At 41.3% G+C, this 22,846-nt stretch overlaps 1 protein-coding gene across 1 annotated transcript in view; it reads right to left on the bottom strand.

Moving 5' to 3' along the window:
• The window catches only part of GLP1R (glucagon like peptide 1 receptor), an 89,796-nt gene that overhangs the window by 6,426 nt on the left and 60,524 nt on the right, over nt 1-22,846 (bottom strand). The window contains exons 6-12 of the mRNA XM_056357622.1: nt 21,742-21,895; nt 20,033-20,192; nt 11,578-11,638; nt 7,338-7,407; nt 6,535-6,623; nt 2,061-2,199; nt 1,119-1,160 (exon numbers count right to left, since the gene is read on the bottom strand). Of these exons, the coding sequence (XP_056213597.1) occupies nt 1,119-1,160; nt 2,061-2,199; nt 6,535-6,623; nt 7,338-7,407; nt 11,578-11,638; nt 20,033-20,192; nt 21,742-21,895 (715 nt within the window). The remainder of the gene's footprint in view (nt 1-1,118; nt 1,161-2,060; nt 2,200-6,534; nt 6,624-7,337; nt 7,408-11,577; nt 11,639-20,032; nt 20,193-21,741; nt 21,896-22,846) is intronic.

A 22,846-nucleotide genomic window follows, 5' to 3' on the forward strand; every position in this document is an offset into this window, starting at 1 on the left:
CAGACGGTGCTGCCTTTCAGGATGAAAGTACACCTGCAAAGCTGTACAAGGGATTTGAAACAAATGTTCTCTAACTCATGCTTGAGCAAAGCCTGCTGCTACTACCTTTGACTTTCGTAAGCAGTACAATTAACAAATTCACTTCAACAAAATCTTACCCACAAGCTACAAAAGTGAACAGTCTCCTGCAGGGCTTAATTCAGGATGCCTGCTGCTTGTCTGTTGACTCCAGCCTGGCCATAACGACACAAGTAGAACATTTTCTATTTATTCCAATTCCTCTATGAGGTCTATCTCTAAATTGCTCTTGATTTACCGTGTCATGTTTAAAAGTAGATTTAGCATGACTGTAAAACACATTGATGTGCATTAAACGTAATAATGTACTGCCAAATTAGTAGTCTTTGCTTCCCTTGCAAACCTGGCTGCTGAATGAATGAATAATCACTTAGGTGACATGAGAGATTCCTGCAATATTGAACAAAAAAACACCCTCTCCCTCAACAGGGCTGCGATTCAGCAGAAGACACAGAGGATGGTACCTGCAATCAATTAACTAAAAGCCCTTGCTACGTTTCTTCTGGGTTTGTGGGAGAGGTTGCCACTCCATGAAGGTCAGCCTGAATGAGAGAGAGGTGATGTCTTCAGGTAGCTGGGCCACAGGGAAACCAAACAAAACCAAACTGTACAGGCATTAGCCAAGAGGACTCTCCAACCTCACCAGCCAGCTGAGCTGAGTTTCTCAGAATAAAATGGGCTCTACTCCCACATTCACCAAAACAAGGAAATAAGCTGCACTGTGAGACAGATTAAGAGCATCAGCTGTAATTCTTAATAAAAGAAAAGCTCCAGCAGTGCAAACTATATATAATTGTGAGCAAGGCAACTTGCAAGATTTCATGTCTACAAATAGTGGCCATAAATTATACTGCCTGAATTCCTTCCAACAACATTTGTCTGAGGAGTTATCCTGTATAGCTGTACAGAGGAGGGTCTGTAAAAAAAAAAAAGTAACAATCCTGAAGAAGGATAATTCAGCATTTCAAGACCATTTTCAATTTTCTTTTCCTACAGTGGATGCTGATAAGGCAAATTGGAAGAACTAGTGTCTCTCTTACCTCATTATTGATGAAACAGTAGAGAATTGCAACCATCAGCCCCTGATAGAAAAATAAGAAACAGAAACAAACAGAAAAGTGAGCAGAGCAGTTTCCTTGCTTTGCCAGACAAACTTGCAGAGGGCTAAAGTCTCCACACTGGCATGTCCCATATAAGACTGAAAGGTGGAGACACCCTGTGGTCCCTTCTCAGCTCTGATGGCAGAGGAGAGATCTGACCAAACTATGTCTCAAAGCACACAGTCTTAGGAGAAAGGTGATACTCTTTTCTTTAACCTGTTTGGTTTTTTTTTCTAGATTCCTTTCCCCTTCTTTTTCCTTACCTGATTTCAAGTTACAAACACTTCCGAAGAGAATGATTCACAGTAATCTTAAATACAGCTCTGTTCATGATAAACAAGGGAATGAGTCGGTAGGCAGGGAAACTAGAAAAATAATTATTCCATTCCCTTAGACAAGGAGACTCTTTTGAAATGGGCAACAGCTACAAAAATCACAGTAAACCTACATCCTCCTCACATGCAGTTACAGCTGTAGACAGCTACCTCTCACAGCCCAGATTTTCCAAGGAGTATCAGAAACACTGGAGAAACCACAAAATTTGCTTTCAGCAGGGCCACAATACAATTACAGGAACTCACAGTTAATTTCATTATTGCCTTGAAGTGTCCCAGAGGAAGTAGATATTGATACATGGATAGGAATACCGGTTTATTGTGGTAAATTTAAGACTTTGAAAATAAGAGTATGTGATACTAACATCTAAGTAGGCTGTTAAAAATTAGTCCTTATACTTTCCCTTCCACAATCATAATGCTGTAATATCCACGCTAAATTAAGAAATATAAAGAACAGGGAACATGCAATGAATGCAAGAGAAAGCAGGTCCCCAACAAGAAGTTTAAAAACTTCTTAGGGACAGGGGCACAGTGCAAGTGCTACCTGGAAAGAAGCAAAGGAGAGTTCAGTAAAAAGCTTCACAAAGCGCAGCATCCCTCTGGCATGCTCATCAGTAATAAAGGCAAAGATGACCTCATGGGTCCCCAGCAGCGGGATCAGAGTCAACGTAGACTTGGCCAGCCTAAGATCACAAAGAAAGAAAAAAAGCAATGCCACTGAGTAGATCATTGTTGATCCCAATGATCACTGGGAGTCACTGTTTCTGCATTCTGCTTCTGTCACAAATGGCAGCTTTGGTAAGTCACTGCACCACTTTGTGTCGCAGGGTCCTCCTTCAGAGGTTACAGAAAAAAAACCCCACAAAAAAGATCCTCAAAATAAACTTAGCAGATATCCATATGTTTTAACTGCCCCTCCCAGTCCACTGCAGACTGTTTCCTGCTGAAAGCAAAACACTCTCTTCAGCTGCTGGCTGTATTTCACCTGGAAAATCTTCCAAACTCGGGAGGAAGCCATGAGCTTTCTTGTACCTGGGATGTCATCTTGTGTGTGTATCCTTTTTCCCCATCTGTAAGCGGGAAAGATGACCAAAACCTACCTTGCTGATGGCCTGAAAAAAATAATCTATCAGTAATTTTTAAAATACATAAAAAATTATATAATTATATATATATGCACACACACAAAACATATAAAATAACGGAATTTTTAAAAAAATATCTTGGCAAAGGAAGGAGTACTTGCCATTCCTTCTCACTGCTGTAGTGTGTTAAATCTCCAAAACATCAAAACTAACCGTAACTGCAGATGACTTTGTAAAAGCAGTTAAACTGTCTTAAAGTGAGTGATGTCTCCATGATATAAACGGCAAGTTCAAAGACACAGCTAGGAAAGGAAAAAAGACAAACTGACCTGAAATAAAACATGTTTCACCTGTGCAAGAGCAATGCTCAGGGATAGAACCACAGGAAAACATTAACAAGAATCGTCCTGAACTCTCTTGATAGACATACAAGCTAGCCACCCAGCAGGATAACGAAAGATGCTTGAGCCTCAGACAGGAGTTTATAGGGCTATCCTGGGCCACAGAACCTATCAATGCCTCACAACAACCTTGTCTTGAGATAATTGAGCAGATACAAAATCACTCAATTTTCAGGGCTGTCAGTACTTAGCAGGTCTTGCGTGCCCTAGGGCTGTTGGCTGCTGTTCTGAATCATGTAATCATCCAGGTTGGAAGGGACCTCTGGAAGTCTCTGGTCCAACTCCAGTTCACAGCAGGTTACTTGGCTGTGTCCAGCCAAGATTTGAATGTCTCCAAGCTCCTCCACAGCCCCTCTGGGCCCCTCTTCCAGCATCAGAGCACTCTCACTCTGCATTTTTTTTTTCCACCTCTGACAAGTAATGAGAATTTCTCTTGCTATAACTTATGAACTCTGCCACTTGTGCCCTTTGACTGTGCACCTTTGACAAGACTCCAGCTCCACTCTCGGTATAACCACCGTTGGGTAGCTGAAGACTGCAATTAAATCCTTGCTTAGTCTTCAGTTCTCCAGACTGAATAAACCTAGTTTTCAGCACCTCCACCTATGTCACCTGGTCCAGGCCCTGAACTAGCTTGGTGCAAAACTGATGCAAGTCCCATGGGGCTGGAGGGACAGGACACAGTGTCTTCCTTCTACTGGGGTGCCTCAGCCTGGACACCAGAGGCAGTCTCACAAGTGCTGAATAGAGGGGATCGGTCACTTCCCTTGACCTTCTGGTTATGCTCTTGCTAGTGCAGCCCAGTATGCAGTCAGCCTACGCTGTCCTAAGGGCACACTACTGAATCATGTTCGACATGTGGTCCTCAACATCCCTGGGTCTTCTCTAAAGTTGCTTTCTCCCCCACCAGTGCCCATCCTGTATTGTTACACAACAAATGCAAGGCTCCTGTCAGCCCATCCACTGGCCTGCCAATGTCCTTGATACACAAGGACCGAGGAATGGTGAATCAAAGCAACTATTGAAATTAAATAAATAAAAAAAGTTATACATACAGGTAAACATAAATGCAGACCTCTAGTGGATGTAGGCAGACCACTGCATTAGGGGATAGGAGGCTTGTTTAAATGAGCAGCTTATCAGCAAGTCTTGTGATGAAGGCTCTGCTCCACCACCACCTGCCTGAAGCTGATGCTGCAGACACCGCCTGGGTAAAGAGACCGGAGTTGTGTAGGTGTACAGCAGTCCCCTAGCTTATTTAGTGAATGCTGGTTGTTCTGGATGGGACATTTGGAGAGCTCTGCCTTGAACAGGAAGCCATGCAAAGTCCAACGAAAAGGCTTCCTGGGTAATTAAGACCTCCCTAAAGAAAATCCTTTCCCTGAGCAAGGGGAGAAGTTTCTCCACAATTCCAGACTTTCTGTAGAGAAAAGGGATTTGCTGCCATACTGAACAGTTAGCTCTCTCTTTGTCAAATGAATGGGCAACAGGAGAGAGGTGAAGGGAAGGCTGGCCTGAGAGCAAACCACTCTTTTTTCCTTTCCGTACACAAGCGTACCTAAGCTAGTGACTTTATAGGGCACCTCGACTAGTCCTTGTTTAAAATAACATATTTCAACGTAGCAGTTCTATCTTCCCTCCTTCCAAAATCTTTTCTAGTGTCCTTGAGCAGAAAATAAGGCTGAGAGAGGGGGGGTGGGAATTCTGATACAGGAATCTCTGGTTACTGGTCTTGTTACCATCAGAAACATATCAGTGCACTGAACTCTTCTGGGGAAAAAATCTCCCCAAAGCTTATGGCTATAACCACCAACTCCAGATGGACCACCAAGACCATAGACTTCATCAGTGAAAAAGACTCTGTTGCTAGGCAAATCCTTTTCTGATAAAGTTTTGCTGTTTACACAGCAGATTTTTTAACACACAACACAAAGAAATGAATGAACGTGCACCTCTCAGATATGGCTCAGCTGCATCAAACCTTCCTGTTGCTTGCAGAAGCCATGAGGGCAAGGGATTTCTCCCTTGACAGGGTAAATTTACAGTCAGGCTTTTAAATAGCTTCAAGCCATCACAATTTTACCCTGGCAAATAGAGGTCACATATATTAAAAAAAACAGTAGGCATGAAAGCAAAGCCTACAGGTTATTAAAATGAGTCCTTTTCTCTGTTTGAAGCTCTAAACACGCATTAGGATTTCCAAAAATCTCACGTGAGGTAAAAAAGGTAGGCAACATAGAAAGCAACACTATACTCTGACGAGAATGCATCAAAATACATGCTGTGTCTAGCTTAGAAGGCTGCAGCATTGAAATATCCAACTTCAGACTAAGTCAACTGCCAGTAGCAGTCCAGCCACCACAGCATGTAGCTCCACACTAGTTAATTCAATAGCTAACTTGTTAGATCTACTTATTTTTCAGACTGCAATACAAAAGTATTCTCCAAGATGCAGAAATGAAGAATGTGACCATGATTCTTAGCAAGGTGATTAAATAACAGGAATAATACAGACACAGACAGGGTGAAGCCTGCAAAACAAAAATTGAACATTTCTCTGATAACCCTGACATCTTTCTTGGAACATCCTATGCATTCAAGATTGAAAGCTTGTCTCGATAAAATTAGCAAGAAGAATAAGGAGCAGCACTCTAAATGAACCCTATCTTGATCTTCATTGAAGCAAAATTTTTTATTTCTATTACTCATATTATTTTTTTCAAATTAGACTAGACTAGAATAGAATAGACTGTTTCAGTTGGAAGGGACCTACAATGATTGTGTAGTCCAACTGCCTGACTGACTCAGGGCCGGCCAAAACTTAAAGCATGTTATTAAGAGCATTGTCCAAATGCCTCTTAAGCACTGACAGGCTTGGGGCATTGACAGCCTCTCTAGGAAGCCTGTTCCAGTGTTTGTCCACCCTCTTAGTAAAGAAATGCTTCCTAATGTCCTGTCTGAACCCACCCTGGTGCAGCTTTGAACCATTCCCATGAATCCTGTCACTGGATCCTATCCTATTCTGATCTTATCACTGGATTCCAGGGAGAAGAGATCAGGACCTCTTTCTCCACTTCCCCTCCCCAGGAAACTGTGGAGGGCGAAGAGGTCACCCCTCAGCCTCCTTCTTAGCTGCTCCTCATAGGATGTGCCTTCCAGCCCTTCCACCTTTTGTCCAACTCTGGACACATTCAAGGACCTTCACATCCAGTACTTGCATATGCTGCAAGTATTTAAAAAATATCTGCTTAATTAATATTCATCCAATATTACGGAAAACTGTAAAGTAACGAACTCAGAGATCAACCCTTCTGTTAATCTGTAACACAGGTGTACACCTGCCCTGGCTTTAACCAGGAGGCTTTTGCTTTTCTGGAGACTGACTGTCCAAGTAGTCATAATAATGCACGACACCACACCTGGGCATTACTCGAGGTTTGTGATCTTCAACCACCTTTGTCAATCCACTCAAGTACCTCCTTGTCTACTTCCATTTTGATGAGCATGAAAAGTCTCAGATCATACGACATACCTGCATTTTATGTCAGTTTTGCACATCAAATTAGCCTGTAGTTTGGAGATGATGATGCATATAACTCTGATAAAGATCAGGAAATTTACCTGGAGAAATGAAAGAAGGATTTATATCATCATCAAGAAACACATGTGCATAAGTCTTCAAAAAAGCTGGGCTGTGTATGCACGTGTAGGTCCCTGTGCATGCTGCTGCTGTGCAGCTGCAGAATTTGCCATGGATCTCAACTCCTTGCTAAGGAACTGTGCTCTAAATACATCCTTTGTGAATGCACCAGCCAACTTGGAAAACACAGGCAGTTCACCGAAAGCAGAGGAAGTCACCTACGTCTCTGGGGAGGGAACACAGTAAAGGTGTGAGTTGTCTTTCTGACTCATCTGGAGGCATGACTGACATGGTATTGTGTGGCTGCAGAATGTAGCATTTCTCCACAATGAATGCCACGCAATTTGATGCTCTTCTGTAGCTCAGTACCTGGAATATTACCTCCCTGTACTACGTTTCTGCACACAGGGGTGTTAAATTGGATTGCTGTGGCATGCTGTTTTGTTATCGTGTGCTGCCACTACAACATGACAGCATGTGGGCAAATTAAACAAGCAAAACACTAGTTGGGAATTCCAGTGACAGAAACCCATTCGGTTTCATAAAAATCACATTTCTGAGTGAAAATGTCAATCCCTTCAAAGGTTATTCCTTTGGACATGGCACAACAGCCATGCCCACATCTGGTCTTTGTACTGCGTCATGTCCCGTTCTCATGGAAACCTGCCAGCTCGCTGCACACGTGCCATACTCACCCCAATGGCAATGAGAATGGGCAGCCTGATGATCAACCAGTAATTCATGTTATAGTTTCTGGTCCAGCAGCTAGGAAGATGGCAAAAAGAAGGAGACAGAAGAAAAACTCTCAGTCCACTACTAAAATCTCCTGTTTTTCATTCTGTCACAACAATGCAAATGGAAAACACTACTGAGGACTAGATACCAGGAAAGCATATCATGCTGACATAGAAACAGATGCAGTTGCTTCTTAGAAACACTGAATGCTTTGTACTATTGCAGCTATTAATCCAACTGGATACTACTTGCTGGCTTTTCTTGCTCACTAATGGCCAGCTCTCCCCCACATATTGCTATGAATTATCATCACTTAATTATGAATATTTTCTCCATTAAAACCAAGGTCAAATTTGTCATGTGGCTGAAAGGAGAAGGGGGGGAATCTGTTTGAGTCATACCTCGCCTTCATGATTCCTATCCTTCTCTTTCTGCATTATTTTTTATTACTCTTCGGCCTTCACTGTCAGGTTATCTTATTATTTAACTGTTTGTTAGTTCCTTATCCCATTACCTACCATCACTTTCCTTGCATCAGTATTTAGATCAGTCATCTATTTTATTTGTCCTTATTTTCAAAAAGGACCTACTAATTTCAACCAGGAGATAGCAATTAAGGCAGCAAACTCCAGTTTCTTCAGTATATATGTACAGGTTTCAGGCCCAAAGGGAGTTTTAAAGGTTATAAGCAAGTAAAATCAAAGATGGGAGCAATAGTTCCCAACTTTTGTTGGCCAGCTAGTCCTTTGCCAAGTAACATGCTGCAGGCAATATAATACTTAATTCTCCCCATAAGTCTCATTTTAGCTTTTTAAATTCCTATGTCCTTGAGCAACATTCGAGAAAAATCACATGAAAAATGATGCCTGAAAGCCACGGTTTGGGGTCACTGGTTTGAAGTGAACTTTACTCTCGGGCGCTTGTACATCTAGTTCTTTTAGGTCGCACTCCGGCCCCAGCCAGCCACCCCTGACTGTGATGGGCTGTGTGAGTGCACAGTGCCCATGTGTTAGGGCAGTGTTTACATGCCACTTCACTTGCCGCTGCAGTGACAGCATTCTTAATATTTCTATGAAATAACTTTTGTTAGCCTCCTGCCATATTGCTAAGCATTACTCAAAAGCAACAGTCAGTAAAGCAAGCAGGTTTCTGAGCTACACAGGCTGTGAAACATAAACTATGAAACAGCACTGCAGAAAACAGGTTCCTTCACAAAACACGTTTCTCCATCTCCAAATCTCATCCGCCCAAACATATATATGCTCAATTTTCCTTAAGTTTTCTTAACAGGTCTATGAAACTTCAGCATGGGCGATGCTGGCAGAAAGCAAACCCTCCCCAACCTTGTAATGGGACAGTCAACTTGAGAGAAACTAGCAAACCGTGCAGCACGTGGTAGGGATCCACGCTACAACAACACACCCACGTGCCCTCACATACTAGAGAGGAAAGTGGAACAGCTTGGAGGTGGCAATTCTATATTCCTTTGCAGATACTGCAAGCCCAAGAAGGTCTCAGGATTTCATTTTTCCTTGCAATTTCAGTTTAATGCATATAACAAGCATATTATTGCAACCAGCAACTCCGCAACCTACAGTTCAATTGTATTTTAGATACTGGAGAAAAAAGTGTATGTACTGTGTGCAGTCAGTGTACCTGAGCTGGAACCTGAGTAACAGAAGAACTTCTTAATTGGTACGTGTGACTGGCAGCCAGCTTCATGGAGCCTTTACAATTAATTTTATTTGAACTCCTCAAGACCGGCAGGATAATAGGCATGGCTAGAAGTGCAGTTCTAATTTTCTGACTAGCTGCAGTGGAAGCAGAGGCAATTTTAGAATTTCCTGATAATGATGGAGGCTGAAAAATGATTCTTTACATTAACTCAGCTACATTTCTGTGTGTATTAATTTACTTCCTGTGGCACAGAGCAGTTTAACTACTTTTAAATTTATACAAATATGTGCAATAAAAATGTCATTACAGCTCAAATTGTCACAGCCATTAAAGTGTCCAGAAAATAAAATTGATAGATCTGTGCCTGATTTCTTGTCCATTTGTGCTTTCTGGGATTGCCACACTGATAAATACATCACCCTCTAGTGTGTTTAGGGTCTGTCCCTGCAGTTTGCTCAGCGCCACTCAGAAGATGCTTGGCCTAACTAACAGCCTCAGAGCCACAAACGGAGAACTGGCCCAGTGAAACAAATGTATTGGGAAGTTTCTGCCTTTGCTTACCGATCTGGTATTCTTTTTCTAAAAATGAAAACACTGAATTTTTACCTTAAAGATGTACAGCTGTATGACTCCATTTTTTTTTTTAAAAGGACTGTAGGCTTGCTATCTTGCTCCCATAATTAATTGCGGATAGAAACAAAGATGTCTAAGTATCAGCTCTTTAGGCACAGTCTAATAACTAAGAAGCACAGCTTACCTTTAATTTTATTTTTAATCCAGACAAAGTCTTTTTCAGTAGCCCACTTTTTAAAACAGCAGCTCCTTTGTAAGCCACACTTGCATGTGTAAGGAAAGGAGCCAGCCTGCAAGTATGTCTTGCAGGCTTCAGTGTTTTATCCAAAAAGCTACGTAGCGTTCACAGGACTCCCACAAATTTCCAGTCCTGACCACATTTACTTCCCATTATTCCTCATAGTCAGGGAAGTAGTTAAGTCACAAATTAAATTTACAGCCCACTGCACATCCATGGTGACAGTGCTATGACAAACAGCATGAAAGATATCCCTGGCTGCTCCAGCAAATGCCCGCCCAAGGCACAGAAATCTTGCCTTTCAGAGAAGCTGCTGCACGTGGTTATTTATGGGCTGTATTTTACAAATATTTATACAAGATTTAGAAAATTCAATAAGGTGCAAAATTACCCCTTTTTAAGGTCCGCTGAAGGCAGTGAGTGACAGTTTTCCTTAATAGAAAATATAAATCAGCTCTGAGCACTGCGTAATGTAGGAGGCTCAGCATGAGCACTTTGAATACATTTTCTGCATCAATGGGAAGATATGCCCATGGAACATCGCCTGTTCAGAGGCTGCGTGTTCTCTATACCTAGTCTGATAATTTCAACAAAACTTGCAATACATCAGTATGGCCCCAATCTTGCTACAGAATATTATCAAGTCAACCTTGAAAAGGAAAGTCAGAAAATCCTAGCATTGCTTAAGCCAGAAAAGGCATCTTTGACTGAACTGGTTCAGTATTATGAAAGACACTTTAAAAAAAGACATTTCTTAATACTCATGAACATCAGGAAAAAAATCTGGAGGTGGCTCTGACTACACTGAATTTTCACATTGCAGCATCTCTCCAGCAAGGATTGTGTCTGGGTGGGGAAGAGGAAAGGACCCTCTACAAAAGTGCTGGCTGGGTTGTTTGGAAACCAAGTAAGAGGAAGACCCCATAAATAGTACACTTAGAGTAAAAAGGAAATAGAATAAAGTTATTTATTTCATCACAAAGAAAGTTACCCGAATTTCCAGGCAGTCACTGTCACTGAGAAGAGGAAGCCACTTTGCTCCCTTTTGCTTAAAAGAACAAAAACAAACAAAACCCCACAACAAACTACAACGCTATTTGGTACATTAAGCATATATAAAGGCAATTTTTCAGAACAGCCACTATTGTAAAAGTGGATGAAAAGTATTTTGAGTTTTGCCAGTCTTGTGCGTGGTACAGTTGACCAGCAAGACTAACGTAAGCAGGCAGAGAACTTGCCTTTGTTTTAAGAAGATCTAAATAATGGAAACTTAAACAAGAACAGGCAGTCACGTCTCCGCTGCTAGGCATAAGCTAGTCACTACAAATCGCAGGCAGAATCCTGTGGGAGGTTTTTGCCTTCCTCTGAAGCATAACTGTAAAGGCTACTGCCAAAGGCATAGTATCAGGAGTGGTCTTGGTTGGGTATGATGACTTCTACTGTTGATACTGTAACTACAGAAAAACAAAACATACCTTTCCTTGACCTGCAAAATGATAGATTCATTCAGACATGCAGAAAATTCTGATCAGAAAGAAACATATGCTCCTTTCTGAAATGTTATGCAAGACCTTCAAACAAAACAGAAGCAATTACGTGAAGTTTCAGCACATTGCCAAAGCAAACCACACCGAACGCAAAGCAAACAATGACCTGCTGGCGCACGCATACAGCACAAACGAAATCGCTAGAAAAATCAGAACTAAACCAACCCCTCATCTTCATAAAGGTACTTGACAATTCCCCAGAGGATAACAAACAGCATTGGCACACCTGGGAAGAGAGGAGACAAAGTTGACACTGACATTAAGAGACAGGGAAAGGCAGAAAGGAGGATAAACCCCCCACATAATGATGAGCAACATAATTGTCTGGTGACAGGGTTGCAGCTCCTACCCAGCACAGATGGCTGTCAATGGTGGGATGAGAAATCCAGCCTGCAAGTAACTCATAAATCTAACTCATTTTGCCTGGGTCCCCATCTAGCTCCTAACAAGCATGAAAAATGAACACTAGACCATCACCACCATACTCTGTATATACCAGCTTTTCTGTAGAAAGTTTTACAGAGGTGACAAGGGAATGAAATTCCTGGAAACTCTACTAGCCTCTATATTCACACGAGAGAGGAGCACACTGCGCTCTGACCTGAACATTTGCATCCACATTTCTGCTTGTGGGTCAGCCACACTGTGTTGGGCAGCACCAAGCTCAGGCTGTCTGTTGGCACACTGAGCCCCATGTACCCCCAATGGCCAAGGGGACTGTGGGCGCACGACACAGAGCAAGTGTGCCCAGCACCCGCCCCCCCCCCACCCCCCCCCCACCCCCCTGAGATGTCCCAAGTTTGCGCTGTGGCGCTGCATGGACCTGAGTGGCTGCAGCAATGACAGCAGATACATCTGGTCTTGAGAACAGGCTTGCTCCTATGCTTACCTGACTGCATGTGCTACAGCTGGTCAGTTTTTCTGGGGTGTAAAGGGAAGACAGAAAAGCCACATAAACTGTCAGTATTACTTGCTTTACAATGTCAAAGGCTCTCAAAGTAATTTCTTTCATTTATGAAATGCTTAGGTCTTGCAAAATAATTTTAAAGTGCATCTACCAAGCAATACTTAGCACAGGGAATGCCAAAAAATCCCACCGTGAAGGAGAGCAGGTTTGAGACTCAGCGAGCAGGATGAGGAATTTCTGCCTAAGGATGGATCAGGATGTTCTAACTCATATATATGTACGTCCTTGGACAGTGCCCGATGCTGTATGGACATTGTATAGGAAAGGCAACATTTAATGTGCTTTGTTATTGCATTTTTAAGAACCAGTATGGAAAGGGACCATAAGAACATCAGCGTGCAGCAGTAAGCACTGCACAGGGCACACATGCAGCTCCACAGGGAATCTGTGATGTCTTCCAGTCTAAGCACTATCTATAGTGGATATTATCAGCAAAAACCTTCTCTCTTGTTGTACCGTATTCTTCTCCTGTCAGAACAGCTAAATACTACAGACCCAAAAGACCAATTATTCTCCTTAATTAGTTAAAAAAAAAAAAAGATAACAGAGAGCAGCAAGAAGAAAAACCCAACAGTCAGAATAACAGCAAAGATAATGAATTGAGTAAAGATTATTGGGGCAAGTAGTTGAACATGTTCTATGGATGTACCTGATATGTAAAGTATACAATATTTTGGGAGCAAAGTTACCGAGAGCTCCATGCTGCTTTGATAGCAGCATAACGGATTAAGAACAGGCTCATTGCAAATCCCCTCCAAATGCAAATGAGCCTTTGATTCATAGAAACGAAATATAGTTTGAATCATTCCTCTCTCGACTTTTCTGAGAATTAAGACTTCTTAATATGAAATTTACAGGATAAGACATGAACACTGAGAGCACAAAGGGTGCATGTCAGTGGAGGGAACTGATGTATCAAGTGATTACAATGATGATTTTCAGATATCTCCATCTTCTGGATATATCAGAAATATCCCCATATTTAATCACATTACCTGACATTTGAAATGTGAATCAGTTATTAACATTATATTTCAAAAGAGCCTGGATAGAAAGAGGCCAGTATTATTGAACTGCACCAGCATCCTGCTATGCAAATATTTTACAAATTGATAGGTAACATGTACAAGGTGACTTGTTCAATACCTTCTGCCCACTCCCACTTGTAACACAGGCCCCTGGTGCCTTAGTGTTGCAACACTCAGTCACGTTATTTTCCATGCTAGCAATACACATTTTAATATGGCATACAAAGATTTAACAGTGCAACACATACACGTCAGCTTTGAACATCATCGCATATTCTACGTGGACAGCATCTGACATCTACCAAACTGACAAAGCCTTGCCCTGAGAAACGGGTGGCTCTGAAAACTGTCTGGGACACAGTCTCAGCAAATGAGAATGCATCCAGTTTTCCAAAGCCCTAGTCAAGATCTAAAGAGCAGACTGCCCCAGGAAAATTCCCTAACCCACCTCGAGTCTGCAGAAGTCATTCACAACAGCAAAAGACACATCTCTGCAGTAGCTGTAGTTTGCAAGGATCACTGAGGCTCTCCACAGATTAATTTACAATCTTGATACCTAATCAACCTGCATTAACTGACACAAATACAAGTATTATTCTGGTTACTTCACTCAGTCAAGAAAAATACGGCTGGCTTGAGCAGGCAGTGGAAATGAACTGTATACAGCTCCTTGAATAAACTATAGGTGACTACCATTCATTAATAGAATCAGCACTGTAATCCAGTCCTGGGCTCCCAACACGCAGCTCTTTTGGTGCATTTGAGTTTCAGTCCTACACCTCTTTCACTTGCTGCTGCTATTGAAAGAATATCAGCTATCTGAGAAAAAAACTGCACCCACTTATAGGATGCGCTTATTTAAGATACAGGCTGAACTCTTTCTAGTTTTGCCTTTTGTCATACAGAAAGCTCCAAAGTTGATCATTTCCCAAATTAACTGACCACAGAAAGGTCTCTGAATTCTGGAAAAGGTAACATCTACACTTTTGTCTGTACTGTATTACTGCTGAAGATGCAGAAACTGCAACAGCCTGCTCGTAATAGTCTGCCATGTTAATTCTTGCAGGCTGACAACTGACCAAAAATCTTTGAACACTACATAGTGATTATGAAATCTGTCAAGTGTATTAGGAAATAAGCATGCTGACAGCTCAGCTAATAAAGTTCAACTTCAAATGACAGAGGACAGGGCACCTGAATTTATAGGCTGCAATAATAATATATATATTAGACGATGAGAAAGTAATGGAACTGCCAAATCAACATCTTAACACCCCACGGCATAAATAAGCAGCATGTCCTACTTATTTTCACTCTAGCTTATATATTCTACACCTGACCAGGTGTCTTCATACCAAGAAAAAAGAAGTTGGAAAACCAGGCATTATCCAGAAGGATAATGGGATGGGATACGTCAGAGAAGAAAGCTGTGAGAAATTCTGCACAGGAACCACCATTTGGTTGACATTGTCACAACGCTCCACTGTCCCTAAGGAGCAGAGACGAAAGCAATTTGTGGAGCTGCTAATGGAAGTTACCATGTTCTGATAACAGCGTGTAGAAATCAGTCTCCGCATTTAATGGGTCTGAGATATTTTGGTAACGGAGCAGAAAAACTCGGGCTCGTTCTGGAGCCCACCAAGTAGCAGTTACCATGGAAAGGTGTCACCAGGTGGCGCTATTCCATGCGATCTTTCCCTTCCCTTGATGTGCACGCAAGTTCCCATTCTTACAGACACCGTATTTCTAGCTTTGCATTGTACCACATTTTACGTAACAGCAATTTCAAGGAAGAAAGATGTATGAGGAGCAAGAGAGGCTCCATTCGTCCTCACGTACTGATTAGAGATTCTTCCTGAAGTAAATTTTTCTCTGTAGGACCACAGCACTGCCATCCGGCAGAGACCCTTAGATAAGGACATATTCCAAATACAGCATTTTAGGACTGATGAGTTTGTGTATAAGCCCGTATTTCAGATGTAACCTGACATCACTGATTTCCACGTGGTGAGAAGTTCGACCTCCGAGACAATCAGGCCATCAAACCAGAAAGATGCTGCTGCTGTCAGAACTCCAGTCGCCTCTTGCTGTCTGACACCATCCAGAACGGTCCGACTTGATCAACTGCTTGATGTATGAACATATGTGATAAGGAACTGAAAGAAGTGATAAATAAATATGTCTAGATATAGAAAGAGTAAAAGCATTGAAGATGTGAGAAGAAAAGATGAAATGTTTTCCTTTCCTGAGGAAGAAAAAGCATGAAAGAGTTTAATCCACATGACAAAGAGTGAAGAGAATTAGGAGACACTCCTGACATGCATTTCCTACCAAAAGCAGCCTGGACACAAAACCTATTTTCACATCCTTGTCTGAAACACAATTTTTATTTGAAAACAAAAAAGAAGTGGTCAGTGCAATGAATGCACCCTGTTGCCACACTGAGTTCACACTGGGCTTCAGAAGGAAGGTTTCTTACTGGCTCTGTTCCAGTCAGATCTTCCTTGCAATCAGGATGTAGATTTTGACACCCTAGCCAGGCTTCCTGCCTTTAATAGCTCCATTCCCTCAAAGCGCTCTTCCTTAGAGCAAGTCTGGATTGCCAATGTTTGGAAGGAAGGGGATTATTTATTTTTTATGGCAGTTTCCCTGCTGCAAATGCAGCTGGGTGTAAAATTGCCACAGAAGCTCAGAGAATGTTTAGCTTTTTTATTAACATTTTCTTCTTAGCCTTTAGTGCTGAAAGTTGTCTCCTGCCATTCCTCCTGCCTGGACGTCGCAAACAGTCACTGTGGGATGTTGCTGTTGTTTCCCCATTCCTCCCTCCTCCCTGCTCCTGAATGTGAGCAGATCATTTTTTCACTAAAAGCTGCTGGTACAGCAGTGTTACAGTATAAACTGCTCTTCTCCAGAGACTACTTTGTACAGCACTGACACATCTGCTTCAAGTCAATGTCAAAGGTGTCCTGGACACCCTGATTAAGAGGCTGCACAACCTGAGAAACAAATCAAACCCCCAAAGTAATCATCTTGATCTCCATAGTTACGTGGCTTGCTTTCCTTCCTTCTTCTGCAAGTGTTTTGCTCTCTCTAGAAGGTGAGACTGTAGGCAAGGATTTCTCTTACGCCAGAGGAAGGACGCACCAGGTACCAGCAATGTATAGCAACAGATATTTTTTTTCCTTTTTTTCTGCAAGTGATAATGACTATTTAAACCAACATCCTGTTTAGCTGCTGTTGTGCTGACCTCCAGACTGAAGGGAACAACTCATCTATCTGCTCTGCCATCAGCTTAAGAATTTTGTTTGTTGAAGCTGTTAGTGTTTCTGCCTTTTTTTTCTTTCATCAGCTTTGAAAATAGCACAAACCATTGTTTTTGCAGTAAGATAACTGGCACTTGGGGTTGACGTAAATGTATGAAAGTCTGCTTTTACAAAGGAAAAGAAGGCATAAGCACAACATTTTCCACATTAAATGAAACAAGAAAAATTCAGCGCTGCCATCTCAAAGCTTAGTGTGATGTGAAATCTTAGCAAGCAAGTGGCCATTACAGGAATACAGTTACCTCACAAGAAACCAGGAAGGTTTATAGAATCCTATCAATATACATGATGTTGTATACAACTCCCAGTGACTCCCAAAATGACTCCCAGTTTGTGAAACTACATTAGCTTCCTTAGGTCTATCAGGATTTTGTAACTTTTCCAGTTTTTGCAAAGTACAGTAACACAAGATAAACGGATTTTTTCCCTTATACAACACTTAAACAGCAAAGAATAATTACTCATTTGAACTGATACTAAATCAACTACTGTCTAGTAACATCAAGAATTGACCTGAAATTATCATATAGCAAAAACATATTTGCGGAATATTTACTCATTTGTCTTTACACTCCTCACTGTATGCTAACTGTTCCTAGGAAAACACAGACTGACTATGGTATCTTTTACATATTTCTATTGGAAAAGTAGGTTTACCCTTTCCATGTTTTGACTTGAAAAGAAACAATTACGATAGACATAAAATAGGAGAAGTACTTTTTTTGTATTTACACAATTACATGGACTTTCCCCCCTGTTATAAGAAAATGCAGCAGTTTAAAAGCTTGGAGAGAAATAGCTATTGGAACAGTCCTACCTATTTGAAAGCTGGCCATTACATTACAGTTTTGCTTGGGATTACCTGAGGAATTAAATTTGCTCTATAGTTAGTTGTTCTGAGACCTTTTGTTCCTCGAAAGAGGTACAACAGGGCAAACAACAACCAAGAGTATATGCAAACACTCAGGTGGACAAAAACATTTGAGGCGAATACACAGCTTTATTCGTATGTACATCTGAGAGAAGTACAAGTGCAAACATATGTGATCACATGGGGGATTGCAGAAGCTACTCAGACAGCAAAAGCAATACCATATGGTCTGTGAGTGATCACAAATTTCAGTTAATTAGAAGAAATAACAACATGAAATGACTAACACCTGCTAAGTTAGTGAACAATACATATTGAAAAATCTAAAACATAAATATTTTTATCAAATGATGAGTAATGAACAAGTTAAAAATTGTCCTGTAAGAATCACAGAATGGTTTCGGTTGGGAGGGACCTTAAAGATCATCTAGTTCCAACGACAATTCATTAACAGAACAAAGGGTTAGGGTAGTAAATCAGCTCTGAAAATCAACAAGATATTTATTTTTTGATCCAGCTTTATTTTTACAGTTGATAAAAGATTTCAAAGAACAGGACCCTCTCAGCTCAAACAGGAACCGCCTTGTCTCTCTGAAGCCTTGGCATTATGCTGAGGCCATCATGCTGCTCAAAAAAAATTAAATCTCCTTGCGTACAGCAGAAAGGCACCTGGTGAGGGACCTGAACACCCAAAACATGGAATTGCCAGTGAAGAAACAAGGAGGACTGGAAAAAAATAATCTTCGTAACTTTCCACTTGTTAGAGATGAAACTGATCTCGTATAACTAATCTGGGAGCACTGAAATAGCAGACGTGTCTGCGTTTGAAGATGGAGAATCATTGGCAAGGTTTGCACATGCAGCCATGTCTGGAATAGCAAGAAACTACAGATGAGGACTGAATGGCAGGGGCAGAGCTTTTCTAACCAGTGCCAAGTTCTGGCATTGCCACTCATTTCCACAAACTCATCCAGAAATTCAATATACAGTAGCAAAACTGCCATTGTAAAGGAAGAACAAAACCAAAATAGTATCTTCTGTTTCTGCCTTCTGCTTTTGCAAGAGACTAACTAGAAGTGATTCAGATCAAAACCAGCTACTATCCTTTATTTATAAAACACCACAATACCCTCAGTATTTGGCTAGATATACTTTCACTCTAATTGCTTTTCCAGTTCCTTTCAGTCAGTGCTTCAGGATAGCACACCCCCCCCCCCCCTTTTTTTTTAATTGAGGGTATGGCTATTTATAAAACATGATTAAAACATATATAGTTGAAATGTTATACCAGATGTTGTTGCTTCTGCTGCATGTCCTATATAAAACAATAATGGAAGTTATAGAGCTTTTTAACTAAAACTCTCCAGCAAGAAACTGCTATTACTTGCACTTATTTATTCCCATCAATATACTGGAAAGCCTTTGCTCCTCATACATCACTTTCAGTAGAATTGGATAATTCACAGTAAGCCATTTATGTGCATTTTACCAGTGAACTGATTTGCTAGAATATTCACAGCTGGCAAACCCATGGAGAGAGAAGGACAGTCAAAGCAATTTAAATGTTCAAACTGATATTTATGAAAGCGCTGCTGTATCTACTTGGATTTACTTTCAGCTTTCCAAAAATCACCTGATTTCCACCAAAAGGGAAGGGGGAAGAGGAGGAAGGGAGAGAATGCAATAAAAGCACAAAAGAGATCATTCAAAAAATAGAATTAATCTTGAACAGTAATATATTTTCAGGCTAACTGGACAGTGAAAGAATCAAAGCTTTAGCATTTTTACAGAAGGCAACTCTGGCTCAAACAACTGATTTCAAGGCACCACACTCGATCTCAAGCATACACATGCCCATGGCACACGCACCCTGACCACTCTTTTGTCCGACAGTCACCACTTGAGCTGCTCTGCCCAAACAACCAACCTGACAACTCCGTGCTAGCAGCCCCTTCTTCACCAGCCCCTTGGCAACCCCCTGGCTCATACTGTCACCACATCTCTGCTGCTACACCCAAATACAAGGTATCATTGTTATTTTGCACCACAAGTAGCTAACACATCTTTGAATGCAATGGGGAACTTTCAGGAGGTGAAGCAGGGCAGTCCAGGAAAGTCCACGCTCACCTGGAATCACCCACATGAGTTCTGTATTGGGAAGCTGATGTCTTGCAGGAAAAGGACCATGGCCTGTCACTGGTTTGGGGAGTTTCTGCACAGCCCCTGCCTTATGAACCCACAGCCCCTACACTGCGAGCATCCAGGAGCTGTGCTGGTCCAGCACCCTCCAGCTCAAACCAGGTAAGGGATTGGGAACAAAAAGGGAATGGAAAATGTAGGATTTGAACTGGGCAGCACTATGATAGACACACAGTATTTTCCTATTATACCATCTGCTGGAGCAGGCAGACACATGGAAAGATCAACTTACCCCAGCCAATGCAGAGATACAGCCGAAAAATCCTCTGCTCAGAAAAGACTGAAAGTACCAGCAGCGTGTACAGGTACATGCCTTCCACCAGTAACCAGTAGTAGTTTGCAGCCACACAATACTGCATCATCACAAAGACCAAGCGGCAGCTGAGCGATTCCTGTGACGGAAGAAAGCATAGCTCAAAGGGGCTGAGAATAAAAGGATACTAACCCAAAAGACGGGTTCCCTATCCTACTCTTGCTCCTCAAAACAACACTTGCTAAGTTAATCACATTTGACTACTGAAGGGACCAGAAGCCAGTAATAGGAGCTATACACAGTAGATAGCTGCTTTCATCAACATCCATCCTTTTAAAAAAAAATAATTAAAGTTACATGTTCTGCATCTTCTCTCAATAAGCAATGGACTATAATTTGAAAAGCACAACACAAAGATGAAAAGAAGAGCAAGTGAAAGGCACTGTATCAGCTACAGTCGGCGCATCTTTTTGCTTCTCCAGATACTCTATTCTGCAGCTGATAATTTCTCTATTAAGGCACAAACAGCGTATGCCATAATGTTGACTATTTTCCAAATCAAAAGATTTTTGATAGAACAGCAATATTGCCCAGTGCCTCACATTTAGTGCAAAATATCTCTTGGCTGGTAAATTACAGAGAGCTGGTCAGCAGGGCTTTAGATAAATATGAAACCTGATTACCTAATTAATATACCCATCGGATCTGATGAAACCACTATTGGATTAACCATGTGTGAAAGCATAAAGCCTAAGATTTTTTGGAAGGAGGGAATGACTACCAATCCAACGCGAACATTTCCCAACCATTTAAGATACATATTACGACGTTATTTTCTGCCAATTTATACATTGGAGATGAAAAGGAATCAACCACTGTATGAGATTCACTGTGCGATATTAGCTCTTCAGCCTTAGGCGGAGTATCAGAAAAGGATGGTACTAAGTATGCGTCAGAAGACGTCCCTTTACGACCCTGACCCTGCATTGCAGCAGCAAATGCTGTAGCCATGTTCTAGGCTCACAAAAGCTATACAGATAATGAAAATCTCTTTCTTTGACAATTCAATTACATTTTGTATTCCAAATCTGAAGAGGGAAATGCATGCTTTCATCATATTCACAAAAAGAGTTGTATATCCTCTCCCTTCGATCAGAAGTATTTAATTAGCCTGTTCCTCCAAAGCTTTTCTAAATGCTTTCAAATTTGCATTTTAATCAGGTGCTTCCCTTTTTCCATCATCAACAGATTATAAAAATCTCTAAGAATGACCAAATAATTTGGTCGTTATACAAGATGGGCAGTCCTATCACAAGAGGTGCTGGCTTAGGGAAATGAATGCTCTTCTGTCACTGCTAGAAAGAAATGAACCTACCACACGGAAAGAAGACAGGGGCATTTGTATATACATCAAAAATCCACCTTTTCATGTTTCCTCTGTCTAGTAAGGGCAAACTTCCCATAGGCAGAGAAACATGCCACAGCATCAACTACTTGCCTGTACCAAGCCCCAGGTGGCACAACCACAGCTGTATACATTGTGCTGCAAGTTTCAGAGAAACTCCGTGGACTGAAGAACAGCATTTTGTACAGCCCCCATTGTACAAAATTAAATCACCTGCTGTCACACAGACACACAACAGTGATGACTCCAATATCCTGAGAACCACCACGGCATCTGCCCCTACCTGGAAGGAGATAAGTCCTTCCCACTGGTGCTCTTGTGTGGCTGTGCTGTACATCCACTTCACCACTGAGTCTTTAATGAAGACAGATATAGCCCGGAGGATAAAAGAGGTGAAGAGGTTCAAGTGAATATAATTCCTCGTGCAATGCAGATGTCTGTGAAAAGGAAGAACCAGTTACAATGCGCTAACTAAGTAAAAGCTGCAACATTACACATAGGACCGAGGGAGGGAACAATGAGCCCTGTGGGAAATCAGGAGGTACCCTATAATTTGAGAATGACTGTAGGGATATCAAACCACCTCTGGGAAGAAGTCGCTATCAAAGAAGAGACATTCAAAATGTCAGCCCTAAGTGTGAATGTTTGGGGGAAGAAAGGAGATCAGTGTGTAAGGAAAAAATATTTTAAAAGTTGAAAAAAGTGTAAAAATAGTAATTTTCAGAAGACATATCTGAAAGGACTAAAAAAGGTCAAGTTTTGTGTAATGTTGAATCTAATCTCCTTGAACTGACCCCAGTGTCAGTGCACAGGTTTACCTTGGCAAGGCCCAGGAACTGGTAGGCAGTACAGCTTCTGTCTGTGCTCAAACCCACAATAAAAAAACATCCACCTGTAAATTACTGCTTTGACAAGAGAAAAATCTGTATTCAGATTGCCTCCTGGGCGAATTATAAATACTTTCTGTAGAATTAAAAGGACCAGAATTTTCACCTCTGCATTCAGAATTTAAAACAAAACAAACAAAAAAACCCAAAAAAACAAAACCCCAAAAAAAATCCAAAGAAAAAAATCCTCTTAAATTTCAGCAGCCAACTGCAAAGACAGTACAATTGCTACTTGTCAAAAAAGAGCATGTTAAGGGATTGCAAAAGAAACTGAAGTCATGGAAATGGCATCCAACTGCAGAGTGCTGCCAATATTTTACCAGCCTTACCCACAAACGCTTTTCTTCCAGCACTCCAAGGGTACACACTTTGCTTCAAAGGAATTTACACTGGGTATGATTCCTTTTTGATGCTAAAAAGATATAGGTAATATATGATAAGCAGAAATTGTTCTAGCAAGAGTTTCAGTGAGCTTATGCTTGACGTGTCTATTTTTACTGC

Source organism: Falco biarmicus, chromosome 12 (genome assembly GCF_023638135.1).
Source record: "Falco biarmicus isolate bFalBia1 chromosome 12, bFalBia1.pri, whole genome shotgun sequence".
Taxonomy (NCBI): Eukaryota; Metazoa; Chordata; class Aves; order Falconiformes; family Falconidae; genus Falco; species Falco biarmicus.